This window comes from Bos indicus, chromosome 21 (assembly GCF_029378745.1).
Source record: "Bos indicus isolate NIAB-ARS_2022 breed Sahiwal x Tharparkar chromosome 21, NIAB-ARS_B.indTharparkar_mat_pri_1.0, whole genome shotgun sequence".
Taxonomy (NCBI): domain Eukaryota; kingdom Metazoa; phylum Chordata; class Mammalia; order Artiodactyla; family Bovidae; genus Bos; species Bos indicus.
In genome coordinates, this window is record NC_091780.1 from 22,557,981 (window position 1) to 22,573,276 (window position 15,296).

At 49.9% G+C, this 15,296-nt stretch overlaps 1 protein-coding gene across 4 annotated transcripts; it reads left to right on the forward strand.

The window, feature by feature from the left end:
* The first annotated feature begins 1,497 nt into the window (after positions 1–1,497).
* ZSCAN2 (zinc finger and SCAN domain containing 2) lies at positions 1,498–14,351 on the forward strand. 4 transcript variants are annotated; one of them, XM_019983948.2, is made up of 4 exons: positions 1,498–1,623; positions 3,250–3,765; positions 7,347–7,392; positions 11,673–11,802. In XM_019983948.2, coding segments are annotated over exons 2-4 (453 nt in total). In that variant the 5' UTR covers positions 1,498–1,623; positions 3,250–3,359; the 3' UTR covers positions 11,674–11,802. The 4 variants fall into 4 exon arrangements, with proteins under 4 accessions (XP_019839507.2, XP_019839505.2, XP_019839506.2 ...); XM_019983946.2 differs by lacking the exon at positions 7,347–7,392 and having other exon boundaries at positions 11,673–14,351; XM_019983947.2 differs by lacking the exon at positions 7,347–7,392 and having other exon boundaries at positions 1,505–1,623; positions 3,254–3,765; positions 11,673–14,351.
* The last annotated feature ends 945 nt before the right edge of the window (positions 14,352–15,296 follow it).

The following is a 15,296-nucleotide window of genomic DNA, read 5'->3' on the forward strand; positions in this document are numbered from 1 at the left end:
CGGTTCAATATTCACTAACATAACAAATCAGTGTTAGTTTCTGCAAATATCACCTGGTCAATAATGTTAGGAGTGTCTTTCTCTCTGGCCTTGTATTTCCCCCTTGAATTTCCAGGCAGTTATCCACCTGCTGTCATACATTGATATGACAGGCATTTCTTTAAGAGCACTGTGAAATGAAATATTTCTTGCCATATCGGTGGACAAGAAGTGTCATAGCTATCTGCGATTTTCTCTCTCCAGATGTGAATTTCTGAGCTATGCCAAAAAGCAGCACCACTCCCTACGTGAGGAACTTAAGGAAGTCACGGTCATCAGTGACTGTGCTGTGCTGGACTTGCTCTGTCGTGTCCAACTCTTGACCCCATGGACTGCAGCCAGTCCTCCAATGTCAGCTGGTGAGCCCTAAGGGAAAATGCAGGATGCTGGCCCCAGATAGCTGAGATGCATATGAAAGAAATGACTTCAATGATCCCAAACTCTTGCACCTTCCCATACACAGAAGAGCACTAAATTCCTTAACTTGATATCTGGTTTTTCTTACTGAACAATAATCTTTGTTGTGCAGATTACCTGCTCCCTTCCTTACATACTTGTATATAGCCTGACTCCCTCTCCCGCCTTCTGGGAGCTGTGTCTTAGGGCTGAGATATTGTCTCCCGGGCTTGGAGTCCTGAACATTCCCAACTGAACAAAAGATTCTCTACTTTCAAGTTGCGACTAATTTTTTAGTGGACAGTGCCAGCCACTGAAACCCCACAAGAGAGGCCAGTCTGTCACTCTCAGCCCCCCAGTGCCGAGACTGGTAATAAGTAAGGCTGGGATAACTATTAATAACGAGGCGACGTGGAGCAGGTGTGCTGGGGGCGGTGACTCCGCCTAGGGCGGTATGATAAGGCAGGTTCCATACAAGAGGAAACACAGGAAAGAATGGGAGGTCCGCGGCAGAAGAGGCGGGACAAATCTCTCCTCCTGACCCAGGAACACCACGTGCGTAAACAAAGGGGTGTCCAGAAGCCAGGTGCGAGCCGGGGGCCGGCTGTGGGAGGGGCGCCGGGCTGGGCGGGAAGGGACTTCTCTGTGCAGATTCTTTTCCTATTCAGGGGCCGCTTTCGGCTGTCGAAGGGCCTAACAAAATTATCTGCCACACAGTTACAGCTGAAAGGGAGCTTCCATCCAACTTTCCCTTTTTATAGACCACTATTTGGAGGACATAAAGAAGTGGAGTGATCTGTCCCAGGTCACAGGTCTGGGGCCCTGACTGCCAGTAGGTGGATTTTCCCGCCTGGGTTCCTCCCGCACTGCGCAGGTTATCAAATCCCCAAACTCTGCTCCCTGGCCCGAGGTCGCAGTCGGCTCGTGGGGACTACATCTCCCACAATGCCTTCGGCCCAGCCTCCCTCCCCCCGCCAGGCTGAGTCCGTATTCGCCAATGGGAAAGCAGAATTTCCAGGGACCGTTCTCGGTGGCCAATGAGCGCGGCGGGGGGGGCGGGCCTCTCCCGTCCATTGTTCTCGGTGCCCCTCGGGCTTGAGCCGCTGCGACTCCGGAGGGGCCGGACCGTGCCCGGGGGCGCTTTAGCGCGTGGAGCGACCGAGGAAGTGGCATCCGGTCTCTGGAGAGGTGAGCCCGGAGACAGACAGCCGGAGCCGCGCTGGCCGGGGGAGCAGCCCAAGGCCAGGGGATAACGGGCCTGGAGCCAGGGCGGGCAGCCCTGCTGGGGGAGGGGCGTCGGGGGCCGTGTTCGTGTCCTGCGGGCCCCCGGCTGTCCGAGCTTAGGCGCTAGGTCGGGCTCAGGGAGCCGACCTGAACTCTTCTCCCTAGCGGCGAGCTCCTTGTACATCCAGCCAGGGGCACAGGCTTTAGACTGAAAGGCACAGTGGACGACATCCCGCGCAGCTCATTTTAAAAATGGGGAAACTGAGCTTCTGAGGGGGCGTGTCTGGCCCCAAGTGGGACAACGCTTAAATTGTCTGGGAACGGTTTTCCTGCCCCACCCCCGACCCCCCCACCAAGTTAAGAATTGTGTTATAACTGTTTGTTCTAGCCATTTGGTGAATACAGTTTGAGAGCTCTAGTGTTTCCACTGGCTTTTCTTTTTTCTTCTTTTTAAAAAGTTTTCCCGGGAGTGTTTCTGAGTCTTTATGCTGTAGTGATAATTTTTAAAAATACTTCATTGCCTTTTAGTCTTTGTTTTAAATAACTGCTCTCAACATTTTGTAGAATTTCTATCCAGGTTTTTTTTTTTTCCTTGTGTATGTGTTCATTTTTAAAAGGAATTGGGGTCATACTGTGTCTGTGGTTTTTCTATCTTGCTGGTTTTGTTTTTATTCATTAGTTTTCTTATTAGGATTATCTGAAATCATTAATGATTAATAATTATTGTCAGCATAATTTTTTAAATATTTAAAAATACATACATCAGAGCACACAAATCTTAAATTTCATATGTATGCTCTTATGCAGCCATTGCCAAATCAAGACATAAAACATTTCCAGCTCCTTTGAGCCCCTTCTCAGTAACATTCCCCTACCCCCTACCCCCCCCACAACGCACCCCCCCCCCTCACAAATGTAGCCATTATTACATCATCAGCGTAGTTTTTAGTACATCACTGTATGGATGTGCCATAATTAACCATTCTCCTGCTGCTGGATTTTAAGGTGTCCGGTTTTTTTTTGCAATTAGAAACGGTTGTGTGTCCTTGCAAATATTTAGTAAATTTAGCAAAGATGATTATTTTAAAACATAAATTCCTGAGGGGCCATGTATAATAATGCAGTTGAGATATCTCCTTCCTTTCACTGAGGCTTACAGTGCCTTGACATCTGATCCTTTGTAAATTCTTAAGACGTTCCTTTCAGATTAGTAGGATGGGTGTTCTTATCTGTTTATTAGGTAGTCCGTGAGATTGTGTGACTGAGTTGTATGTTAGGTCAAGGTCACTGACTCTGCAGCAAATCTGAACTTAGAGCAGGATAGCTCTGTCCTGGGTTCTTGCAAGGGCTTTGAATTTCTCATACTCATGCTTTGGTCTTTTGGGAAGAAAAACACTATTTTGTGCTTGTGATTCTTCTCTTGCCACAGAGATGGTTTCAGGAATAAGCCATTTTTCCTTTAAGAGGGACAGGAAACTTCTCCTGATTTGCGGATGTAAGAATCATTTGGTGGCCTGACCTGGGCTGTTGTGAGTTAGATTGTTTTAGGACCTTTTACTTATTGATCCTAGTTCTCTCTCTCATTCTTAGCCAGACCACTTGTTGAAACTGGAGAAGGGTGCCGTCTTCTCAGGGAACCTGCCTGGAGAAGACCGAAGGTCAAGATCAGAAGCCTGAGTGATTCCAACCCAAGGACGTGGATGATGGCCTCAGAAGGGCCGAGAGTAACTGCTCCTCGAAGCCCTGTAGTCTGCCTCCCTCAGAAGGAGGACAACCAGGAGGAGGAGGTGGCCACCGTGATCCTGGAGGACGACTCCTGGGTACAGGAAGCTGTGCTGCAGGAAGATGGCCCTGAGACCGAGCCCTTTCCCCAGGGTGCTGGCAAGGGCAGCCCCCATGAGGACATGGCCGGAGGGCCGCAGGGGGCACTCGGCCGCCTTCGAGAGCTCTGCCGGCGCTGGCTGAGGCCAGAGATGCACACCAAGGAGCAAATGCTGACCGTGCTGCCCCGGGAAATTCAGGCCTGGCTGCAGGAGCATCGGCCCGAGAGTGGCGAGGAGGCGGTGGCCCTGGTGGAGGACTTGACCCAGACCCTTCGGGACAGTGGTGAGATGGAGAGCCTCACAGGGAGAGGGTGGGAGCTCCCTCCCAGCCCAAGATGGAGGGGTGTGGTGTTTGCAGAGGAGGAAATTCAAGTGCATCCCAGAACCGAGTCCCCATCAGCCCATCCCGTCGGTCTGTGTGCAGGTGATCAGCACACTGTCACCCCAGATGCCCTGGTTGTGTGCAGTGACAGTTCCAGAATTTCAGCATAAGGAATTACTCTTTTAAGTAATAAGAGTAACTTTTAGGACTTAGAGGACTATTTTTTTTTCCTACTTGGCTGTGCTGGGTCTTCGTTGCTGCTCAGGCTTTTCTGTCGTTGCAGCGAGCGGGGGCTACTCTCCAGTTGTGGTGCACGGGCTTCTCATTGCGGTGGCTTCTCTTGCTGCAGAGTGGGGGCTCTAGGGCACAAGAGCTTTGGTAGTTGTGGCACATGGGCTTAGTCACTCCGTAGCGTGTGGAATGTTCCCGATCAGGAATCAAACCCATATCCCCTGCATTGGCAGGTGGATTCTTTGCCACTGAGCCCCCAGGGAAGCACAGGCCTACCGTTGGAGCCACAGGTACATGTTAGCACAGTTGTTTGTGCTGTAGTTGATGGTTGGGAAGCTGATGGAGGTAATGAGGAAAGGGACCGAAGACCCCGGAGACCAGCTCTTGGCACCTGCAGCTGGTTGTGCAGTACACATCCAGATATTTTAAGTTCTAGCAGTTAGATAAACCAAATCCTGTTTTTTTTAAGTGATTATTTTTTGTGAAATCATAATAAATGACGAGTAAGCCAGCTAATAACTAGGGACTTAGTCTCTGGTATAAAGTCATCTTGGGCTCTTAAAAGAGTAATTCCAAACTGGAGCTTTTTGCAACTTAATATATTTGTCTCTGGTTTTATTATTACCTTGTGGGACCCACACATGCCATTTAGCCACCCTGCCTCCTTTCTGGTCTTCAGCTGTAAACTGGGCTGCCTTGATTGCCAAATGTTTACTGCAGATCTGCCTGTGCCCCTGGGCTTCCCGGGTGCTCAGTGGTAAAAAAAATCTGCCTGCCATTGCAGGAGACGTGATCCCTGGGTCAGGAAGATCTCCTGAAGAAGGAAGTGGCAATCCACTCCAGTGTTCTTGCCTAGGAAATCCCATGGACAGAGGAGCCTGGTGGGCTACCGTCCATGGGGTCCCAAGAGTCAGACATGACTTAGAGACTGAACAGCAACCACCACCTGTACCCCTAGGACTATTTCAGGACCCATGGGAAACGGCAGCTCCTTTGTGCTGATGAGAACTGCAGAGGTTCAGGGAAAAGGGTTGGAGGGGAGAGGAGAGGCAGGGTCAGTGAAGGCTTTGTGAATGACGTGACCCTTGAGCAGGGGTTGAGCTGGTGGGGGGTTTGGAAAGGTGTGGGGGGAGGGGGAGGTTGTGGCATTCCAGGAGCTGTGCTAAGCAGAGGCCTGGAAGAGTGGACCCCTGTGGGATCATTCGGGTGACCGACTGTAAGGAAGACTGGTGGATTGGAGTGGAAAGTGTGTTTTTAGGAAGTGGTGCGAAGTAGGGTTTGGGGGAAGGGTGGGTGAGGCTTTGGCCTCAGCAGGTTGTAACCTGGGCCCCAGGGGCCGGGGAGGACGCTGAACTCAACGACAGGGTTCAGGTTTTATGCTGGAGGTGGGAGAGCAACTGGGAAGCCGCCTGGACGCTAGGTGTGCAGTGATGGGGTGGGGACAGCAAGGGAAGGGGAGGAGATGGGACACGTGAGAAAGAACTCATGGTAACACCAGCCAGCACTGATGGATCCTCTTTGTGGGCCAAGCAGTATGCCTAGCGTCTTATATGCAAAACTCACATAGATGTCACCACCTTGAGAGATCGGCAGGATTATCATCACCAGGGAAGATAAATGACTCCATTAAGATCATGCCCCCAGTATGAGGCTGAACAAGAATGCCAGCTCAGGGGTCTGAGGACGTGGCTCATGTTCTTAATCGTTTCATCACAAATGAGATGCGAAGTCCTAGTTCTTGGTAGGGTATTGGAAAGAGGGCTACAGATGAGGACTGTAGGTGACTCATCTGTAGGGTCACTAGGTGACTAGAGACTCCCCTGGTGGTCCATTGTTTGAGTCTCTTCGCTTTAAATGCAGGGGCCACAGGTTCAATCCTTGGTCAGGGAACTAGATATTACATGCCGTGAGTGAGAGTTGCTCAGTCGTGTCTGACTCTGCGACCCACCAGGCTCCTCTGTCCACGGAATTCTCTAGGCAAGAATACTGGAGTGAGTTGCCATTTCCTTCTCCTACATGCTGTGAGACATGACCAAAAAAACCTTTTTTTAAGACAAAGGTGACTAATTCAGAGGCATCTAGTCTAGAGGATTCAGAAGACTGGGAAGGGAAGATGGTTTAGGGGCAGAGTTGTAACAATGCCCAGAGACTTGGGAGGTGTGAATAAAGCTGTACTTTGGAGAAGAGGGTGGTCATGGAGGTTCCGCTGTGAGCCCAGGCCTGCACTGAGCACCTTACACCTACATCTCACTAATAATCCCGTGAAGTGTGTGGGACCATCATGTAACAGAGGAGGGGATATGGACATTCAGCAAAGTCAAGCTCTTCTTTGAGAGCTGGTTCGTGGTGGAACCAGGATTCAAACTCCAGTCTGTTTGCTTCCACATGTGTTTGGGGGGATCTCAGAGGTTTTTTTTTTAATATTTATTTTTATTTATTCATTTATTTGGCTGCACTGGCTCTTAGATGTGGCTTGCAGACTCTTACTTGGGGCGTGCAAGATCTAGTTCCCTGACCAGGGACAGAACCTGGGCCCCTTCATTGGGAAGCCATGGAGTCTTAGCTGGTGGACCACCAGGGAAGTCCCTACCCCAGGTTTTATTTGAAGCAAAGTCCCAGATGGTCTTTGACCCTGAAAAATAACTTTTAATTTTACTCTTCCTGCTTAAAAAAAGCAAAAGCCTCTCATCCTTTTTAAAAAACCTTGTTTACTTTTCTAGCGGATGTAACAAGTCTGTGATGAATATCAGGCTCTTGAGTCAGAGGCTAAAGAGAGGCCAGAGGGCTGAAGGGCTGAAGAGAAGCCCCTGGGCTATTGTGCAGTCGGAGTCACAGAGCAGGGGGTCACGACTCACGAGGCATCTCTGACGCAATGACTGGCCCCCACTGTGACCGCCTTCCCCACCTGGCTTGTTGGAGGGGCTTTGTTTCATCTTTCACAGGACATCCCAGATGGAGAATGTCCAGACTGAGCAGCTTGTCAGATTTCTGCCTCTGAGGTCATCTTCGTTGGTTTTCATTTCTTCAGCATGTGTTCCTGACCTGCCTGGTGATTGCTCAGAGGAACCTCTGCAGTGATCTCCATCTCTTGTCAAGCATGTCCTCAAGATAAGACCACTTGACCTCTAGTCTGTTTGTCCAGCCTGGGACCTTTGGGCACATGTTTTACCCAGTACGTTTTTAAGACCTGGTTAGACCATGTTGTTTAATATTTGACTAGCAGGCACCTCTGGGTGTTCCCAGATCAAATATCTTGTCATTTCAGTTGAGACTGGACCTGTATTAATAGTTTTGAAATTTATTTTCCACAGTTCTGGAGACTCTTTTAAGTCCAAGATCCAAGTGCCATCAGATCTGGTGAGAACCTACTACCTGGCTCACAAACGGATGTTTTTTTTGTTTGTTTTTGTTTTCTTTTTTTTAACTAATTAATTAACTTGGCTGCATTGGGTCTTAGTTGCAGCACGGAGGATCTTCCTTGCGGTGCAGATGTTCTAGTTGTGGCACGTGGGCTCCAGAGCACTCGGGCTCAGTAGTTACGGCTCTCTGGTTTAGTTGCCCCCCTGCATGTGGGATCCTAGGTCCCCAACCAGGGCTTGAATCTGAGTCCTCTGTGTTGCAAGGCAGATTCTTAATTACTGGGCCACCAGGGAAGTCCCTTATATTAATAGTTTATGAGGTAAAGTTCATCTCTCTTTGCGTTTCCCAAGGACATTTTTGATCCCTGTGCATGCATGTTCAGTTGCTCAGTTGTGTCTGACTCTGCGACCCCCAGACACCTCTGTCCATGGAATTCTCCAGGCAAGAATACTGGAGTGGTTTGCTGTGAACTCCATTCCCAGCCCTCATTAAGGCTTTTGCTATTTCACCAGACTGGCAGGAGCCTCCAGAGGGAACATGCTTTCAGTCTCTTCCGCCTGCATGGCAGCTGCTGCAGTCCTACCTGAGCGATGGGGCACTTCTGCTTACACATCCTCTCTAGTCCCCCAGTGTCCCCGGATCAAGCACGACCTCTTTGTTCTGCTCGCACTTGTGGCCCTGTGTGGCCTGGCCCAGGTGGCCCCTGGCTGGTCCTCCCCTGATCCCCTCACCACAACCCTCGCTGCATTCAGATCATGCTGTTCCTTGAACATAGCCTGTGCTTGTAGCTTTCACCTGTGCTGCTGAATCGTGACTTGGAATGGTCTTGTTCCATCCCTGTGTGATGGTCATCCTCTGATTACACACCTTTGGACACCTACCTGCTCCATAAAGCAGGTGCTTACTTCCGGCCTCTCTTCCCCGTCCCTAGATCTACCACCTAAGAGCATCTCTGTCACCTCTGCTTGAAGTCATTGCCCCTGGAACATTCAGATTCTCCTTCTCTTTTGGCTTTGTATCATATATTGTTTTCAGATTTTTTTTTTTTTGATGTGGACCATTTTTAAAGTCTTTATGGAACTTGTTACAGTATTATTTCTGTTTTGTTTTGAATTTTTGGTCGCAAGGCACGTGGGGTCTTCGTTCCTTGACCAGGGATGGAACCCACACCCCCTGCATTGGAGGGTGAAGTCTTAACCACTGAACCATCAGGGAAGTCTCTTGTTTTCTGTTTGTGTTGGTCCTCATCTTATTTTTTCTAGGAGCCTATAAAATCCCCAAAGTCAAGGAACCTGTCTTCTTTTCCATTTTTTTTAAAAACAGCACGCAGTACAGTGCCCTACACATAGTGGAGACTCATTGTTGTCGGAGTGAGAAAAATGAATCTTTCCTGTGTGGAGAAACAACTGCTGGGTCAATGAAGGAGGCAGATGGATAGCTTCATCATTCCAGGCTTATCTGCCTTTCCCTTGAGAAAGCCAAGCTAAACTTGTGTTTTAAAACATAATGGGGTCAAGCCCAAAGTTAGCACAATATTCCAAAATCTCAAAAGGGAGACTGGGTAAGACCTGGGAGAATTCTCAGGCTGGGAGGCAAGTCAGGCCAGGCAGCTTAGTACAGCAAGAGAGGACCTATGCCTTTTTTTTTTTTTTTTTTTAATATTTAGGTATTTATTTGACTGTACCCAGTTTTGGTTGCAGCACATGGGATCTGTAGTTGCATGAAAACTCTGAGTTGTGGCATGTGGGATCTAGTACCCTGACCAGGGATTGAACCCGGGACCCCTGCATTGGGAGTGCGGAGTCTTAAGCCGCTGGCCACCAGGGAAGCCCCGAGAGCACCTGCTCTTAGGTTTTCACTCTTGGAAGCTCTGTATTAATTCTTTGTTTATATTTAGCAAACTCAATGGGTATTATCATCTTTTATGCTGGTTTTTTTTTTTTTTTTACGCTGTTGTTAAATACATTTTTATAATTTTATTTATTTATTTGTTTAGGGCTGTGCTGGGTCCCTGTTGCTGTGCGGGCTTCCTCTAGTTGCGGTTCGAGGGCTTCCCATCACAGTGGCTTCTCTTGTTGCAGAGCGCGGGCTCTAGGCATGTGGGCTCAGTAGTTGTGTCTCCCAGGCTCTAGAGCATGGGCTCAGGAGTTGTGGTACACAAGCTTAGTTGCCCCACAGCACATGGAATTATCCCTGGCAAGGGATCGAACCCGTGTCCCCTGCATTGGTTGGTGGACTTTTTACGTAAAAACACTGAGCCAGCAGGGAGCCTATACACTCTTGTCAATAAGAAGAGTAGAGAGCAGTGAAGGGTTATAAAGGTATATGTCTTCTTAAAGCCATGATTCTCAGGTTCAGAACAACATCACTTTTAATTCACTTAAATATTTGAAATATATACCACACAGAACTCTTGAGATGTAACGTTATTACTAAACTATTTAGCAGTCATTCATTTAAACTGATAACAGCTCCTTGCTGTTTTTACCAGCACTTCGTCTTTCAAGCAGTCAGAGTTCAGGGGGAACAATGGTCCAAGCCACCTAGGTGCTATCAGGTTCCCACCAGGCTCGCCAAGGCAGCACCCTGATGGGGAGAATCCCACTGGGGCATCAGCTGTATGAGAATTAGAAACCCACTTCTGCATTTCAAACCAGTGGCTCTGACCGTGGTATTGAGACCCAGCGGTATGTCACAGTCAGGTGGGAGGGACCCTTCAAGAATTGTGAGCCTAACACACTAAAGCACTGATGTCTGTGACCAGTGATCTCGTTGTTCACTTACAGCACATGTACGCTTATCCCCATATTGACAGCAAATTTCTCCACACTTACTCTATTCTGATATGCTTTCTAGTATGGGATAGAAAGCAGAGGCCTCTGGCTGGGCAGGGGGACACACGTGGCCCTCTGAATTCCATGTGAGCCTAGAGCCTGGGTCAGGGTAGGAAAATGCAAGAACCATTGGTTTAGGATGCGTTGTAATTGTCTACTAACCAATAAGGGTTCTTTGGCAATTCAACAGTATTTGAATGGACAGTGGTCTGACCCTTTTGAAAAAACTAAAAGTGGATCTCTGCTTCCTAATTTACACAGAAATAGAGCCCTGCTTCACAAGTTACACAGAAATAAATTCAGATGAGTTACAGATCTATACTGTAAACCATCTGAAATCACCTATAGGAGAGTATTTTTGGAATCTTGCAGTGGGGTAGGACTTCTTAATCTTAAAACAAGTCATCAAAGCTAGATTGGACTCATGAAAACAAACAAACAAAAGTCCTTTATATTAAAAAGATACTTTGAAGAAAGTTCAAAGCCAGTTCAGAGACTGGGAGGAAATATTTGCAACAAAGCCTGCAGTGTAGCAGATAAGAGTCAAAATCTTGCTCTACAATTCATAAAAAAAAATTCATAAAAAAATTCATAAAAAAGAGCATCTACAATTCATAAAAAAAGTCAACCCAGTGGAATAAAAGGTAAAAGATATGACCTGGCAATTTAGAAATGAATAAAAACGAATTATATCCATAAGAAAAGACGTTCAGCTTTACAGATTACCAGGGAAATACCCATTAAATCGAGATGCTATTCTGTAGCCTGTGAGACCGTCAGAAATGGAATAGTGGGACTTCCCTGGTGACTCAGTGGTTAGGACTTCGCCTTCCAGTGAGTGGAGTGTGGGTTTGATCCCTGGTCTGGGACCTGAGATATTCCACATACCTTAAGGGCAAAAGGCGAAAATATACAATAGAGGCAATATTGTAACACATTCAATAAAGACTTAAAAAATGGTCCCATGTCAAAACAAAAACAAAAACAAAACATTGAATCATGTTTAGAAGAATTCTCTGCCTTTTTGAGCATTGACTTCCTTTCAAACTGATTCCAGAATTCTTCTAGTAAGTAATGTTTTATTTATGTGTTTATTTTTGGCTCTGCTGGGTCTTCATTGCTGTGCAGGCTTTTTCTCTAGTTGCTCGAGTGGGGGCTACTCTCTGGTTGTGGTGCGTGGGCTTGTCACTGCAGTGGCTGCTCTTGTCGCAGAGCACAGGCTCTAGAGCTTGAGAGCTTCCGCAGTTGCAACCCTCGGGGCTCTGGAGCACAGGCTAAATAGATGTAGGGTCTTCCTGGATCCGGCATTGAACCCATGTCTCCCACATGGGCAGGGGATTTCTTCACTGCTGAGCCACCAGGGAAGCCCCTCCCCTTTGGTTTTCTTTTCTCATCATTATAGGAAATTGAGTACAAATTGCACATTTTTCCTCATTGTTTCAGATTTTGAGATCCAGAGTGAAAATTGGGAGAGCTCCAACCAGGACATATTCGAGGACGTCGAGTCCCACGAGATGTTCTCAGACGTGCCTGAAGGGGAAGGCATCCCGCAGTCCGACTGGGAAAGTGACGTGGAGAGAGACTGCAACCCCCAAGGGCCCCTGAGAAACACCCCCAGGAAGGACCGCGGGGTGGTGCCCGCCCCGGGAAGGGAAGCTGGCCAGCTCATCGGCCTCCAGGGCACCTACCTGGGCGAGAAGCCCTACGAGTGTCCCCAGTGCGGGAAAACCTTCAGTCGAAAGTCCCACCTCATCACCCACGAGCGGACCCACACGGGCGAGAAATACTACAAATGCGACGAGTGCGGCAAGAGCTTCAGCGATGGCTCCAACTTCAGCAGGCACCAGACCACGCACACCGGGGAGAAGCCCTACAAGTGCCGGGACTGCGGCAAAAGCTTCAGCCGGAGCGCCAACCTCATCACCCACCAGCGGATCCATACGGGCGAGAAGCCCTTCCGGTGCGCTGAGTGCGGCAAGAGCTTCAGCCGGAGCCCCAACCTCATCGCACACCAGCGGACGCACACGGGCGAGAAGCCCTACTCGTGCCCGGAGTGCGGCAAGAGCTTCGGCAACCGGTCCAGCCTGAACACGCACCAGGGAATCCACACAGGCGAGAAGCCCTACGAGTGCAAGGAGTGTGGCGAGAGCTTCAGCTACAACTCCAACCTCATCAGGCACCAGAGGATCCACACGGGCGAGAAGCCCTACAAGTGTCCCGACTGCGGCCAGAGGTTCAGCCAGAGCTCGGCCCTCATCACCCACCGGAGGACGCACACTGGCGAGAAGCCCTACCAGTGCGGCGAGTGCGGCAAGAGCTTCAGCCGCAGCTCCAACCTGGCCACGCACCGCCGGACCCACCTGGTGGAGAAGCCCTACAAGTGTGGGGAGTGCGGCAAAAGCTTCAGCCAGAGCTCCAGCCTCATCGCCCACCAGGGCACTCACACGGGCGAGAAGCCCTACGAGTGCCGGACGTGCGGGGAGAGCTTCAGCTGGAGCTCCAACCTCCTGAAGCACCAGCGGATCCACACAGGCGAGAAGCCCTACAAGTGCGGGGAGTGCGGGAAGGGCTTCAGCCAGCGCTCCCAGCTGGTGGTGCACCAGCGGACGCACACGGGCGAGAAGCCCTACAAGTGCCTCATGTGCGGCAAGAGCTTCAGCCGGGGCTCCATCCTGGTCATGCACCAGAGAGCCCACCTGGGGGACAAGCCCTACCGCTGTCCCGAGTGCGGCAAGGGCTTCAGCTGGAATTCGGTGCTTATCATCCACCAGCGGATCCACACGGGTGAGAAGCCCTACAAGTGCCCCGAGTGCGGCAAGGGCTTCAGCAACAGTTCCAATTTCATCACCCATCAGCGAACTCACCTGAAGGAGAAGCTGTACTGAAAGGGCAGAGAGGGAGGGAGCATGAGGCACAGGGGGCCCGGGAGAGGGACCAGCCACCCTGCCCCCATGCAGGGATGCGTTTTTAGAGGAGCCGTTCCTCCTGAAGGCTTGTTGCCGGGATCTTAACCCCTGCTCACCCTCACTGCTAGGATCCCGTCACGTCAGAGTCAGAGTCAGACAGCGATAACCAGGCATGGGAACGGAAGCTCAGAAAGTTCAGTCCATTTCCTGTGACATTTCTCGACTCTGTTGGCTCTGTCCCTCCTGAACCTCTGTGCCTCAGTTTCCCCTTTGATAGAACAGGGGGGATAGTTCTCCGTGTGCAACAGAAGCCAGCGGGGCCCTCGTTTCAGAGAGAGGCCCCAGACCTGGTCCTTCTGCTGCCACTGTTGGGGGCTGAGGTCCCTTCACCCGAGCTGCAAGCATCCCAGGCCCCCTGCCTTGGCAGAACTGGCTCTTCCTGCCTCTGGGTCCTGGGTTTGGATCTCCGGTCAAGGCGGAGGGCTTCTCCTGTTCTGAGTCATCCACAAGAAGGTAAAGTCCTTTCCTAGAAAGTATCAGGAACATGGAAACACGAGGGAGTCTAGCCAGGAACCTTTCCATTGACAGGAGGTTGCCCAGGACTGCCAGGGAAGGCATGACGGAGAAGCGACGTGTTTACTTTTGTCTCTGCTCACTGTCCTGGGATAAGTCGGCTGCGGGTGGGGGATGCACATACTTTTGCAGAGTTTCAGTTTTGGAGTGTGAGGTGTCATCGGAGCCCCCCGCTGCCCCCCTGGTGGGTGGTGTTTCTGTCTCATTCCGGGTGATCCTCCTGCACTCTGCAGGGTGGCCTTGCATCTTTGCCCACCAGATCCGTGGCCCTGTAATCGCCACCCTGTGTACTTGTCGTTTCTGTCTTACATACGCAGACCTAGAGTTCCATCTGGTAGCTTTTGTGTACAGAGAGCATTCTTTTTAAGGTCAATTTTGAGGCCGCATCGTCTGTCGCCTGAAGAGATCTGGGCTTGAATCAAGAGAAGGTGTCTCCCTTAATCTTGGGACGCTCCTAGGGCTTTGTTCTCGGCCATGAAACAGTCGAGACAGGATGATAGCAGGTGAAGGGGTTTGTTAGGAGGGAAGAGGATGGTAAAAACAGGTTTTTCTCTCCTATGCGTGGGGTCTGCACTCAGAACGCACCTTGGTTTTTACAGGATGGCTGCTCCAAATCACCTAATAAAGTCGAGTCCCATTCTTTTCCCGAGTCTGTCTTTTCACATGTGTTAAAAACCCAAACTTGAGTGTTGGAAAACCTGTGTCTCACTTCCCCATTCCATCCACCCGCTCACCTCCTGCCTCAGACCAGAAGTAGTCCAAGACCTTTAGATTAAAAGGGTCACGTGCTTCAAAGAGCACAGCTTTAAGGCAAACCTGGTCCCAGGTGTTCGACCAGTGCGCACACCTCTCCACTTGCCCTTTGCCATCGCTGCATCTAGCCGTCAACTGGCACCTGGAGCCCCAGCTTTGGTTCCTGTGCCAGATTGCCTCCCCAGGAGGTATCATCTCCATCCAGAATCGACTAAGACACAGGAAGCTTTAGGCAGCAGCAGCTGTTACACCAAACCACTAGGCTGTGAGATCCCCACCGCTGGCTCCATTCCTTCACTTACTGAGAAAACGTACCGAGGGCGTGTGTATCCTCGCTGTGCTGGGTGCTGGGGAGAGGCTGTGAACAAGCAGTTCTACTGCGCATCGTCATGCCGCTTTACTGGGGGAGAGATTCCCGTCTGTCTGGGAACAGACAAGGTCTGCCCTGCCTGTAAGGGAGGGGGACCAGGAGGGTTTTCTCAGTGATGCCCTGGAATTTGGGTAGAAGATGGTGGCTCTCTTCAAGTCTCACCTCAAGAAAACAATTGATACTAAGCTTTTTAAACTTTTCTAAGTAAATTTCCTTCTTTATTCCTCCCTACCTGGTAGAGACACAAAATATCCTGGGAATAAAAAGCAAACAAGATTAGCTAGAATTGCAGAATCAATCAGGCAGGAACCAGGTTGGGAAAATGACCAAGGGTGGTTTTCTAGAAAGGTTGAGAGCCCCTGGCTTCCTGTCCTGCTTGCAGCTAGAGGGGGTCTGCAGAGGCAGAGAGGGGTCTGTGTGGCAGGTGTGTTGGATGGAAGGACACAGCTTGTTCCCCTAAAAAAC

Bases quoted from the DNA above. Each gene is read 5' to 3' on its own strand.
- ZSCAN2 (XM_019983946.2), top strand. From the start codon at position 3,360: ATGATGGCCTCAGAAGGGCCGAGAGTAACTGCTCCTCGAAGCCCTGTA. The intron at 3,766-11,672 runs GTGAGATGGAGA...TCATTGTTTCAG, and splicing joins CCAGACCCTTCGGGACAGTG to ATTTTGAGATCCAGAGTGAA.